At 37.3% G+C, this 14407-nt stretch overlaps 1 protein-coding gene across 3 annotated transcripts in view; it reads left to right on the top strand.

The window, feature by feature from the left end:
* DPH6 (diphthamine biosynthesis 6) overlaps positions 1–14407 on the top strand; it is a 232300-nt gene that overhangs the window by 158965 nt on the left and 58928 nt on the right. For 2 of the 3 annotated variants that reach the window (XM_002717996.5, XM_070053968.1), the window contains one exon: positions 2092–2153. In XM_002717996.5, the coding sequence (XP_002718042.1) occupies positions 2092–2153 (62 nt within the window). Of the gene's footprint in view, positions 1–2091; positions 2154–4384; positions 4737–14407 lie in introns of those variants that run through there. The other variant, XM_051822558.2, reaches the window with a different exon arrangement.

Here is a 14407-nt window from a genome sequence, read left to right as displayed (position 1 = left end):
TAAATATTTTCTCCCATTCTGTCATTTGCCTCTTTACTTTTCTGACTGTTTCCTTTGCTATGCAGAAACTTCTTAATTTGATGCAATCCCATTTGTCTATTTTTGCCTTTATTTCCTGTGCTTCTGGGGTCTTATCCAAGACATCTTTACCTATGTCAATGTCTTGCAGTGTTTCCCCTGTTTTCCTCTAATAATTTGATGGTTTCAAGTCTTAGATTTAGATCCTGATCCATTGTTGTTGAGGTGGATTCGTTCTGAGAGAAGCGCAGTCGGAGCAAGAGGTGTGGAGTCACCATACAGACACCAGGAGTCGGGTGAAGCGAGCTAGAGGAAAGCAGCTTGTAGACTCGTTTATTTCAGTTGGTACATCAGCTTATATAGCCAAGACAGCCAATCCGGTCAAGGGGTGGTTTATGCCCTAACCAATCACAGCCTGTTGCCAGGCAGGCTCCTTTGCCAGGTGGGTTCTGAAGCCATTCCTGAGTAACTAACACTTGCTTGTCAGTGGCCATCTTGGCATGGTCTTCTCATTACACCACATTTCCCCCTTCCCGATTATTTTTGAGCAATGGGAAGCATGATCCTTGGTCCTTGGAGTTGATTTTTGTGTAGGGTGTAAGATAGGGGTCTTGTTTCATACTTCTGCATTCAGATATCCAATTTTTCCAAAAACATTTGTTGAAGAGACTGCCCTTTATCCAGGGAGTATTTCTAGCTCATTTGTCAAAGGTTAGTTGTAGATGTGTGGATTAATTTCTAGGGTCTCTAGGGTATCCCATTGGTCTGTGTGTCTACTCTTGTGCCATAATAGGCTGTTTTCATTATAACTACACTGTAATATACCTTGAAATCAGGTATTTTGATGCCTCAAGATTTATTTTAGGATTGCTTTAGCTATTTAAGGTCTCTTGTGATTCTATATGAATTTTAGGATCATTTTTTCCAGACCTGAGAAGAACGTTTTTGGTATTTTAATTGGGAATTTGATCTAAGTTAATTCTCAGTAAAAAGAAAACACTTAATATTTACCTGATTTCCTTTTCTTATTCTGATATGTGGTTGCAAGAAATGTTCCTCTAAAGGCATCCAACTGGAAATAAAACTATTAATTAGTTTGCATAATAAATAAAAATATAATTTATATAAATTAAGCAAATATATGTATATATGAATATAAATATCTAAAATGAACTTGTTCATTTCTGAGCCAAGTTATGACCTGTAACTTTCTTTATCTTCTTGGCTGGTTATCCTTGGTAAGATCTTCCATGTGCTGGTTCATTCCCCAAATGGCTGTACCTGCCAGGGATAGGCCAGACGAAAGCCAGGAGCAGGAGCTTCTTCTGGGTCTCCCACATGGGTACAGAGGTCTAAGCACTTGGGCCATCCTCCACTGCTTTTCCCAGGTGCATTAGCAAGGAGCTGGAGAGGAAGTAAACTATCTAGGACTTGAACCAGCACCCATATGGGATGCCAGCACTGAAGGCAGTGGCTTTACCTGCTATGCCACAAAGCTGGCCCCATTTATTTTTCTTGGAAAACATATCTTTGAACAAATGAAATGTCATTTAATCTGATAATCCAGTTATTTATGTCCATGCACTACTATTAAGTAAATTAATTATATAGGCACAACAGTCATCCACTCTATTTTCTATTCTTATTTTCTAAACAAGGTGCTTGAAGTTTAAATTAAATAAGGATAAGTTAGAACATTTACCCTATTTTCCATGAGAAAAATAAAACATAGTAATTAAAATAACAAGGATTAAATTTTATATCTTTGAAATGATACTTTTTTTTCCATCCTAATTACAGTTATCAAAAAAAGAAAGGAAGTGAAACTATACAGTAGGTTGTTGATAACAGTGCAAATTAAATTAATTGAAACTTCTTTTTTAGGAGCAAGGAAAATAGTTACCCAAGAATAATAATAAAATAAATACTAAGAAAGTACATTTTACTTTAGAGTCAAAGCAATTTAAAGTATAGAAACTGGTTTCCTGTGCAGAGAGGAGTAAAGGGAAGGGAAATGTGTCTTTAAGCTTCCAGTGTAATAGTTATCTTAAAAACTTTAACCTTTTTCAACAGGTTTAGATCCAGATAAGCATCTTGGGAAAACCTTAGATCAAATGGAACCTATTCTCTTAGAGGTAAGAATTTATATTTTTCAAAATATAGTCATCTAAAGAGGGAAAATGTACTGTGATATAATGATCATAAAATCAAATTTATTTTAGAAAAATGCAGATACATACATTAAATGTTTTATGAAGAAATTAAACTTCATATGAAATATGCTTAAAATTATGAAAATTATTAGTAGCATGTTGACCCAAATACAGGATTATGTTATACCTAAAAGAAATTGCTCTGTCAGAAGCTTGACTTCATTAAAACAGACATTTTTGAGTAAAAGGTACTCTGCTCCTAATGAACAGTCTCTGTGATCACATGCTTTGCCATAAGAAACAGGAATAAAAGCTTCCTATAGTGACTGTGTTATCTAATCTGTCTTTGGCCAATTATGAAATTATTCTACAAACTAGAAATTGTCAAAAGGGTTCAAATTAACCTGTTTCACCCTTATCATTGTCAAATCGTTAATACACCCCACACATTCAAGGAAGATTCAGTTTTCATTTACTGTTTTCTTCTTTTTTAAAGATTTATTTATTTATTTATTTATTTAAAAGACAGAGTTACAGAGAGGCAGGGAGGCAGAGAGAGAGACAGAAATTGGTTTTCCATCTTCTCTTCACTCCCCAGATGGCTGTAAAGGCCATAGCTGCGGCAATCTGAAGCCAGGAGCCAGGAACTACCTCCAGGTCTCCCACATGGATGTAGAGGATCTTCTACTGCTTTCCCAGGCCATAGCAGAGAGCTGGATTGGAAGTGGAGCAGCCGGGACACAAACCTGCCCCCTCATAGGATGCCGGCACTGCAGGCAGTGGCTTTACCCACTACACCACAGCACTGGCCCCATTTACTGTTTTCTATGTATTGTGTTTGAGTTTGGGGGCACATCGTATGTTTAGTATGGCCATATTTCACTGACTAGAACGGTATAATTTTAGCACTATTTGGAGTTTTTTATTCCACAATCATGATAGGAAAAAGAAAACTATTTCACTTGTGTGAAAGAACTCAACTCCTCTGATAAGTCATTTTCCTATGTGATTAATACTACTACTGTGATAAGAACTATTAGCAGTTATACTTTTATGAGTTTTGCATTTTCTTTTGAAGTGATTCATAATTGATTATTTTATAGCTCTTGGCATATACCAAATGTCTAGAAATCCCCAAAATGTTAATTCCTTCTTTTATTAAATGTTCTTTAGCACCTAACATGTGCCAGACAGATGGTGAAGATTAAAAGAAAAATTAATTATTACATAATTGTGACAAATTCTATTTGTTTCTAGATAATTTAGTGTCATTTATTGAAGTCAGTCTAGAGGACATAATTATTTTTCATGTTCACCTTTTAGAACTATATTCATAGCATTTTGTTTTGTGCCTAACATTGTATCTACATGCCTACCTTTTCACTACTATCAGACTATTAGCTTACAAAAGCTTTGCATATATATAAAATTTATTCCATAAATGTAATTTTATTATACAGATGTAATAAAAATATTATGCATACATAATGAAATTAAATGTATGGACAAAGGAAAGAGAACTTCAGAAATGGATACTATGGTTTTGGCAAAAGTACTTTTTGAAATGTATCTCAAAAATGTGTAGTTTATGACTTTAGATTTCAAATGTGTAGAGATTATTTGTATAAACGGCAAGTAACAGGGTAGACATTATGATACAGCTAGTTAAGCTGCCATTTCAGATGTGCAAATCCCATATCAGAGTGCACATTCCCAGTTCCATCTTCCAATAAGCTTCCACTCAGCTCCCTGCTAATGTGCCTGGGAATTAGCAAATGTTCGCCCAAATGTTTGGGTTCTTGCTACTCCTATTTGAGACCTGGCTGGAGTTCCTGGTTCATGGCTACAACCTGGCCCAGCCCTGGCTGTTGCAGCCATTTGAGGAGTGAACCAGTGCATGGAAGATCTCTCTGTCTCTCTCTCTTTCTCTCTCTCTTGTTTGTTACTCTTCCTTTCAAATAAATAAATAAATCTTTCAAAAAAAAGAGAGGCAAGTAACATTTTGGGGGTACCAGGCTGTTGGTTATAAATTAACTTTGGGTTATCATAGGATATTCAAACATAAATATACAAAAATCAGCAGAGCCAAGATGGTGGAATAGTGAGGGCGCACACCAATGGTCCGGGAAAAGATAGTATAATAAAAGTGGAGTTACTGTAGCCTCAGGAAAAGGCTCAGGAAAAAATTGCAGAGGAAACTCTTCCGGATCTAGTGGATGTGACACGGAGGACCTACAGGGAGAGCAAGGTCACCCACCATGTGAAAGCCGAGCCGCGGGAGCCGAGCCACAGAGTCTGCGCGCCAGCGCTGGAAGGGCAGGTGAGACAAAAACCTTGGTAACCTGAGACATTAGCGGGGAAAGGCAGAAAGAGCCTAGAGGGAACGAGGCCTGAAGCCCCACTGGGGAAAGTTCACCACGCTGACTGGAGGAGAGAAAAAAATATGAATAAATAAGGGTAACCGGCACGGACACTAGCCTCTCTCTCCACTCACATTACAAAGCCAAGCAAGAAAAAAAGCAGGCGCCATTTTACATATGTAAAGCGGCGCCCACCATTAACCAAGCAGAAAAACCTGACTCTGGTGGGGAGAAATAACAGGAGGTTAAGACCTAGTGAAAGTGTGTAGCTAACGAACTGAGACTGTGAAAATCTGAGAGGGGAGGGCGAGAGAACTCACCGAGTACACAAACTCGGTAACCTTGGCAACCCAGTGAGAGACTGCAGAGAAATTTGAGACCACACTGAAGGCTGCATAAACTCTTTGAGTGGTCCCAGGGGTAGATCAGACAAATACCTACAGGGGCCAGATTTCATACATCAACTACCCTCAATTCCACTCAGCTGTGTGGAATTATTTCTCAGCTGAGTCAAAAAAAAAAAAAAAAAAAGAGACAGAGAGAGCGAACGAGCGAGAGAACAATCTGGGTGAGTCACCTTTTGCATACCCTTAACCCTAAAGAACCAAGCAGAGCTCTCTGGCCACACGCATCACAACCTCTAAGGATCCATCAAAAGCAGACAGTCCACTTAATCTAGAGTCATAGTATAACAAGAAAAAACACCACAGTGAAGAAACCAAAGAATATCTCCAATATGCCAAACAACAAATGCAGAAACCGAGGTAACAAGAACAAGGAAGACACTATGATGCCCCCAAATGAAAAAGACACCCCAATTCAAGATTATGAAGATGATGAGATAGAAGAAATGCAAGAAGCGGATCTCAAAAAAATTGCTAAGAACATTAAGAAGTTCTCAAAACAAGTTTTTGAACTACAGAAATCCTTAATGGACAAGATAGAAAATCTCTCGCACGAAAATGAAATATTAAGGAGGAATCAAAATGAAATGAAACAACTAGTACAACAGGAAACTGTGATAGTGACGAGAAATCATAATGAAATGAAGAATTCAATAGATCAAATGACAAACACATTAGAGAGCCTTAAAAACAGCATGGTTGAAGCAGAAGAGAGAATATCAGACTTAGAAGACAGAGAACAGGAAAATATAGTCAAACCAAAGAAAAGAAGAGGAAATTAAAATCTAAAAAATATTGTCGGGAATCTAAAGGATAATATTAAAAAACCCATCATTCGGGTTCTAGGAGTTCCTGAAGGCATGGAGAGGGAGAAAGAATTAAAGGCCTTTTTAGTGAGAGACTAGCAGAGAACTTTCTGGGTTTGTAGAAGAACAGAGACATCCTAGTATAGGAAGCTCATAGAAACCCTAATAAACATGACCAAAAGAGATCCTCACCAGGACATGTAATTAAACTCACCACAGTGAAACATAAATAAAAGATCCTAAAATGTGCAAGAGAGAAACGTCAGATTCCTCTCAGAGGATCTCCAATCAGACTCACAGCTGACTTCTCATCAGAAACCCTACAAGCTAGGAGGGAATGGCAAGATATAGCCCAGGTACTAAGAGAGAACAACTGCCAGCCCAGAATATTATATCCTGCAAAGCTCTCATTTGTGAATGAAGGTGAAATAAAGACCTTTCACAGCAAACAGAAATTGAAAGAATTTGTCGCCACTCGTCCAGCCCTGCAAAAGATGCTTAAAGATGTGTTGCACACAGAAACACAGAAACACGGTCATCAATATGAAAGAAGGTAAAGGAAGGAAACCTCACAGCAAAAGATCACAGGAAGTTCAAAACATATATTAGAACTTATCTTTGGCAAATGGCGGGCAAAGTCACTACTTATCAATAGTCACATTGAACGTTAATGGCCTGAACTGTCCAGTTAAAAGACACCGATTGGCTGATTGGGTTAAGGAACAAAACCCATCTTTGCTGCTTACAAGAAACACATCTTTCCATCAAAGATGCATACAGACTGAAAGTGAAAGGCTGGAAAAAGATATTCCATGCCAACAGAAATGAAAAAAGAGCGGGTGTAGCCATCTTAATATCAGACAAAATAAACTTTACCACAACAACTGTTAAGAGAGACAAAGAGGGGCACTATATAATGATTAAGGGATCAATTCAACAGGAAGATATAATGATTATCAATGTATATTCACCTAATTACAGGGCACTGGTTTATTTAAAAGAGATGTCAAGGGACTTAAAGGGAGACTTAGACCTCAATACAATAGTACTGGGGGACTTCAATACTCCACTCTCAGAAATAGACAGATCAACTGGACAGAAGATCAACAAGGAGACAGTAGATTTAAATGACACTACAGCCCAAATGGATCTAACAGATATCTACAGAACTTTTCATCCTACACATAAAGAATTTACATTCTTCTCAGCAGTATCTGGAACCTTCTCTAGGATCAACCACATACTAGGCCATAAAGCAAGTCTCAGCAAATTCAAAAGAATTAGAATCATACCATGCAGCTTCTCAGACCATAAAGGAATGAAGTTGGAAATTAGCAACTCAGGAATCCCTAGAGCATATGCAAACACATGGAGATTGAACAACATGCTCCTGAATGAACAATGGGTCATAGAAAAAATTAAAAGAGAAATCAAAACCTTTCCGGAAGTAAATGAGGATAACAGCACAACATACCAAAATTTAGGGGTACAGCAAAAGCAGTGTTAAGAGGAAAGTTTATATCAATAGGTGCCTACATCAAGAAATTGGAAAGACACCAAATAGATGAGCTTCCAATTCATCTCAAGGATCTAGAAAAACTGCAGCAAACCAGACCCAAATCTAGTAGGAGAAGACAAATAATTGAAATCAGAGAAGAAATCAACAGGATTGAATCCAAAAAAAAACATTACAAAAAATCAGCCAAAGGAGGAACTGGTTTTTTGAAAAAATAAACAAAATTGACACCCCATTGGCCCAACTAACTAAAAAAAGAAAAGACTCAAATCACTAAAATCAGAGATGAAAGAGAATGTAACAACAGACACCACAGAAATTGGAAGAGTCATCAGAAATTTTACAAGGACTTGTATGCCAGCAAACAGGGAAATCTATCAGAAATGGATAGATTCCTGGACACATACAACCTACCTAAATTGAACCAGGTAGGCATAGAAAACCTAAACAGACCCATAACTGAGACAGAAATTGAAACAGTAATAAAGGCCCTCCCAACAAAGAAAAGCCCAGGACCAGATGGATTCACTGCTGAATTCTACCAGACATTTAAAGAAGAACTAACTCTAATTCTCAAACTATTCAGAAAAATTGAGAAAGAGGGAATCCTCCCAAATTCTTTCTATGAAGCTACGATCGCCTTAATTCCTAAGCCGGAAAAAGATGCAGCATTGAAAGAGAATTACAGACCAATGTATCTGATGAACATAGATGCAAAAATACTCAATAAAATACTGGCCAATAGAATGCAACAACACATCAGAAAGATCATTCACCCAGACGAAGTGGGATTTATCCCTGGTATGCAGGGATGGTTCAATGTTTGCAAAACACTCAATGTAATACACCACATTAACAGACTGCAGAAGAAAAACCATATGATTATCTCAATAGACGCTGAGAAAGCATTTGATAAAATGCAACACTCTTTCATGATGAAAACTCTAAGCAAACTGGGTATGGAAGGAACATTCCTCAATACAATCAAAGCAATTTATGAAAAACCCATGGCCAACATCCTATTGAATGGGGAAAAGTTGGAAGCATTTCCTTTGAGATCTGGTACCAGACAGGGATGCCCATTCTCACCACTGCTATTCAATATAGTTCTGGAAGTTCTAGCCAGAGCTATTAGGCAAGAAAAAGAAATTAAAGGGATACAAATTGGGAAGGAAGAACTCAAACTATCCCTCTTTGCAGATGATATGATTTTTTACTTAGGGGACCCAAAGAACTCTACTAAGAGACTATTGGAACTCATAGAAGAGTTTGGCAAAGTAGCAGGGTATAAAATCAATGCACAAAAATCAACAGCCTTTGTATACACAGACAATGCCATGGCTGAGGAAGAACTTGTAAGATCAATCCCATTCACAATAGCTACAAAAACAATCAAATACCTTGGAATAAACTTAACCAAGGACGTTAAAGATCTCTACGATGAAAATTACAAAACCTTAAAGAAAGAAATAGAAGAGGATACCAAGAAATGGAAAAATCTTCCATGCTCATGATTGGAAGAATCAATATCATCAAAATGTCCATTCTCCCTAAAGCAATTTATAGATTCAATGCAATACCAATCAAGATCCCGAAGACCTTCTTTTCAGATCTGGAAAAAATGGTGCTGAAATTCATATGGAGACACAAGAGACCTAGAATACCTAAGGAATCTTGTAAAACAGAAACAAAGCCAGAGGCATCACAATACCAGATTTCAGGGCATACTACAGGGCAGTTGTTATCAAAACAGCATGGTACTGGTACAGAAACAGATGGATAGACCAATAGAACAGAATAGAAACTCAGAAATCAATCCAAACATCTACAGCCAACTTAAATTTGATCAAGGATCCAAAAACAATCCCTGGAGTAAGGATAGTCTATTCATAAATGGTGCTGGGAAAATTGGATTTCCACTTGCAGAATCATGAAGCAAGACCCCTACCTTTCACCTTACACAAAAATTCACTCAACATGGATTAAAGACTTAAATCTACGACCTGACACCATCAAATTATTAGAGCACATTGGAGAAACCCTGCAAGATATAGCTACTGGCAAAGACTTCTTGTAAAATACACCAGAAGCACAGAAGTCAAAGCCAAAAATAACATTTGGGATTGCATCAAATTGAGAAGTTTCTGTATTCAAAAGATAAAGTCAGGAAAGTGAAGAGGCAACCGACAGAATGGGAAAAAAATTTTGCACACTACAGAACAGATAAAGGGTTTTAACGAGAATCTACAAAGAAATCAAGAAACTCCACAACATCAAAATAAACAAACAACTTAAGAGATGGGCCAAGGACTTCAATAGACATTTTTCAAAAGAGGAAATCCAAATGGCCAACAGGCACATGAAAAAATGTTCAAGATCACTAGCAGTCAGGGAAATGCAAATCAAAACCACAATGAGGTTTCACCTCACCCCGGTTAGAATGGCTCACATTCAGAAATCTACCAACAACAGATGCTGGAGAGGATGTAGGGGAAAAGGGACACTAACCCACTGTTGGTGGGAATGCAAACTGGTTAAGCCACAGGTGGAAGTCAGTCTGGAGATTCCTCAGAAACCTGAATGTAACCCAGCCATACAACCCAGCCATCCCACTCCTTGGAATTTACCCAAAGGAAATTAAATTGGCAAACACAAAAGCTGTCTGCACCTTAATGTTTATTGCAGCTCAATTCACAATAGCGAAGACCTGGAACCAACCCAAATGCCCATCAACAGTAGACTGGATAAAGAAATTATGGGACATGTACTCTATAGAATACTATACAGCAGTCAAAAACAATGAAACCCAGTCATTTGCAACAAGATGGAGGAATCTGGAAAACCTTATGCAAAGTGAATTAAGCCAGTCCCAAAGGGACTAATACCATATGTTTTCCCTGATCGGCGACAACTATCTGAGCACCAAAGGAGAAACCTGTTGAAGTGAAATGGACACTATGAGAAACAGTGACTTGATCAGCTCTTGTCCTGTTGATGTACAATGTAATACTTTATTTAGTATTTTTTTTTTGTTCTTGTACTATTGGTTGAACTCTATAATTAGCACACAATTATTCTTAGGTGTTTAAATTTTAACTGAAAAGTGATCCCTGTTAGGAATCTGGGAAGCATTATGCTGAGTGAAATAAGCCAGTCCCAAAAGGACAAATATCATATGTTCTCCTTGATAGGTGACAACTAACTGAGCATCAAAAAGGAAATCCATTAAAGTGAAATGAACACTATGAGAAACAGTGACTTGATCAGCTCTTGCCCTGTTGTTGATGAATAACTTAATATGTTATCCCTCTTAGTATTTTTTTTGTTTGTTTGTTCTACTTAATACTTTTAGTTGAATACTGTAATCAATGCACAGTTATTCTTAAGTGGTGAAACTTAACTGAAAAGTAATCGCTGTTAAATATAAGAGTGGGAGTAAGAAAGGGAAGAGATGCGCAATTTGGGACATGCTCAAGCTGACTTGCCCCAAACGGTAGAGTTGAAAACATACCAGGGGATTCCAATTCAATCCCATCAAGGTGGCATGTACCAATGCCATCTCACTAGTCCAAGTGATCAATTTCTGTTCACAATTGATCAAAATGATAGGACTAAGAGTCAAAGGGATCACATAAACAAGACTAGTGTCTGTAAATACTAGCTGATAGACTAAAAGAAGGAGAGAATGATCCAACATGGGAAGCGAGATACACAGCATACTCATAGAATGGTGGATGTCCTAAACAGCACTCTGGCCTCAGAATCAGCCCTGAAGGCATGCGGATCCAGCTGAAAAGCCCATGAGAGTATTTCAGGCATGGAAAGCCAAGACACTCTGAAAAAAAAAAAAAAAAAAAGAATAACCTAAATGAAAGATCTCTGCAAGTGAGATCCCAGTGGAAAGAACAGGTCATCAAAGAAGGAGGTACCTTTCTCTGAAGGGAGGAGAGAACTTCCACTCTGACTACAACCTTGTCTAAATATGATCAGAGTCGGTGAACTCAAAAGGCTTCCATAGCCTTGGCAACTCATGACAAGAGCCTAGGTTGATTACTGATGCCATAAACAAGAGTGTCAATTTGTTAAGTCAACAACAGGAGTCACTGTGCACTTACTTCTCATGTAGTATCTGTCCTTAATGTGCTGTACATTGTGATTTAATGCTCTAACTAGTACTCAAACAGTATTTTTCACTTTGTGTTTCTATGGGGGTACAAACTGTTAAAATCTTTACTTAATATATGCTGAACTGATCTTCTGTATATAAAGAGAAACGAAAATGAATCTTGATGTGAATGGAAGGGGAGAGGGAGCGAGAAAGGGGAGGGTTGCTGGTGGGAGGGAAGTTATGGGGGCGGGGGGAGCCATTGTAATCCATAAGCTGTACTTTGGAAATTTATATTCATTAAATAAAGTTAAAAAGAAAAAAAAGACAAAAGAATACAAAAATCATTGTATTAAATGACAGCAAATTTCTCAATATTATCTGGCAATTTTATATTTTCCTAAAAGTATTTTCTGCTCATTCTCTGTAATGGCTATTTAATCCTCCTTCTATGATCCTGAAGTCTCAAATATTTTTACCTTTTTCATTTTGAATGAATGACGTATCTCCCCATCACAGAGAAAATGAAGCCACCATACTAGAAATCACTCTACTCCCAGCCCCTCCTGACTTTTCTGTGCCCACACCTGTCCTTGCTTCCTGATGAAGAAGCGGTCTTCTGTATGCGACTGAGCCCTTCCTTGTGCTTGAACCCCAACTACACCTGTCTTCTCCGAGACTGCAGTTAGCCAACCCACTACAGTATCTTCATTCTCTCTGTCTCAGTCTTGTTTCTGTCAAATCAATATGGACAAGTACCACAGCTGTCTCTCCTATCCTGAGGATTGCCTCTCTCCAGTCTAGTTTTTCTCTAGCTTTCTCTGTATCTTTCTTCTCTGCCTCAAACTGAAAAACTTAAAAAGTCTTTTCTGTACTTCTTCATGTCTCAGGTGCCTGATGTTCTTGGAGTCAGCCTTCTTCTAGCTCTGAATGGATACAGTCCTGACCAAGATCACCTACCTTCTCAACATTATCAAACTCAGTCGGCCTTATTCCTTATTTGCTAGTTGCAAGCAATCTTTGTTAAAATGTTCCTGTTTACATTCATGCCGTCTTTATATCCATGATTTTTTGCCATTCCTTTTGTCATCACTTGAATTCAGGTGCCTGTCACTTCATGCCTGGAATAATAGAGACAACTCCAAATTTTCCTGGGACTTCTCTTTTATTGTCTAATAGTTCATTTTGCTTCCTATGTCAAGATAATTGTTAAAATATATTACTGTAATTGTCTCACTCAAAACTAAAAAAAAAAAAAAAAAAAAGAGTCCCCATTGCCTAGAGGCTAAAATCCACATTTTTGGACTCCTCTTTCCCACACTTCCTGTATTTCACCAATTAACATTATTTTCTGTGCTTTTCCAGAATATATATTTAAGTATATATATATATTTAAATCCAGGCACTTCTCACCATTTCTAGTGATACTGTCACCTCATAATGATCTTTTGTCTGGAATACGACATCACCCAACTGGTCCACTTACTCCCACCTCCATTGTTCTGCTGTGATCCATTATTCCTACAGATGCCAGAGTAATATTTTTTTAACTTTTATTTAGTAAATATAAATTTCCAAAGTACAGTTTATGGATTACAATGGCTTACCCCCCATAACTTCCATCCCACCCGCAGCCCTCCCATCTCCCACTCCCTCTCCCATTCCATTCACATCAAGATTCATTTTCAATTCTCTTTATATATAAAAGATCAATTTAGTATATATTAAGTAAAGATTTCATCAGTTTGCACCCACACAGAACATAAAGTGTAAAATACTGTTTGAGTAATAGTTATAGCATTAATTCACATTGAACAACACATTAAGGACAGAGATCCTACATGAGGAGTAAGTACACAGTGACTCCTGTTGTTGACTTAACAAATTGACACTCTTTTTTATGGTGTCAGAAATCATTTTTAAAGTGTAAATCTAATCATATCACTACTTAGTCTAAAATTTAAATGGCTCCTCATTGCAATTAAAACAAAATCCAAATTCCTGTGAGATTACAACCTCTGAGACTTTATGACCAGCATTCTATCCATCTTTTAATACTCATCCTCCATCAGGTTCTGTCTCACACAATGAGCCATAGCCACATACTTAAACACACCTTTTTTATGCTTTTTCTTATCTGGACTTTCCTCTGCCTGAAAGTGTTTTATCCTGAGACCATCGCATGGCCTTTTTAAGTGACATCTCAAATGTAGTCTCCTCAGAGAAGCTCTCCCAGTCTACCCTAGCTAAAGCAGGTCTCTCCAAATTACTCTGTTTATTTGTTTACAACTATTTTGTATGCACAACTTAGAATATGATCTCCAATAACCTTGCCAAGATATTCTTTTATTTATTTGCTTGTTCATCTGTCCATCTACTCATTCATCTTGTCTTAAAGTTATTTAATATTTATTGGAGTTCTGCATTGTGATAGATGCTATGGTGAGTGCTAGGTATATATATATATATATATCCTTGCTCTTGAGCTTACAATTTGCTATAGTTGTTTTCAGACTTTGTACAATTTATTGCAGACCTTGTTAAATATATATATATATACACACACACACATCCTTTCTCACCTCAAATAAGGAAAGTCAGAAGGGCCAGAGATCTACCTTTAAATAGTCATTAAGTAATTCTGATGTAGTGATCCAGTACAGGCACACCTCAGAGATAATACAACTCCAGTTCTAGACCATCATAATAAAGCAACTCACATGAAGTTTTGTTTTCCAGGGCACATATTAGTTATGTTTACACTATTCTATTGTCTATTTAAGTGTGCAATAACATTATGTCTACAAATATATATATGTGTGTGTATATGTGTGTGTGTCTTAATTTAAAGATATCTTATTGCTAAAAAAAATATTCTAACAATGATAGGAACCTTCAGCTTGTCATCTTTTCGCTTGTAGAACATCTTACTTCAAGGTTAATAACTGCCAATCCATCATGATTGTGGTTGCCTTGTTGAGGTCTTTTGGCAGTTTCTTAAACTAAGACAATATTTGCAGCATCAATGTCTTTTCCTTTCACAAA

The sequence above is a fragment of the Oryctolagus cuniculus genome, chromosome 12 (genome assembly GCF_964237555.1).
Source record: "Oryctolagus cuniculus chromosome 12, mOryCun1.1, whole genome shotgun sequence".
Classification (NCBI taxonomy): Eukaryota; Metazoa; Chordata; class Mammalia; order Lagomorpha; family Leporidae; genus Oryctolagus; species Oryctolagus cuniculus.
This window is presented reverse-complemented; position numbering and strand designations above follow the sequence as displayed.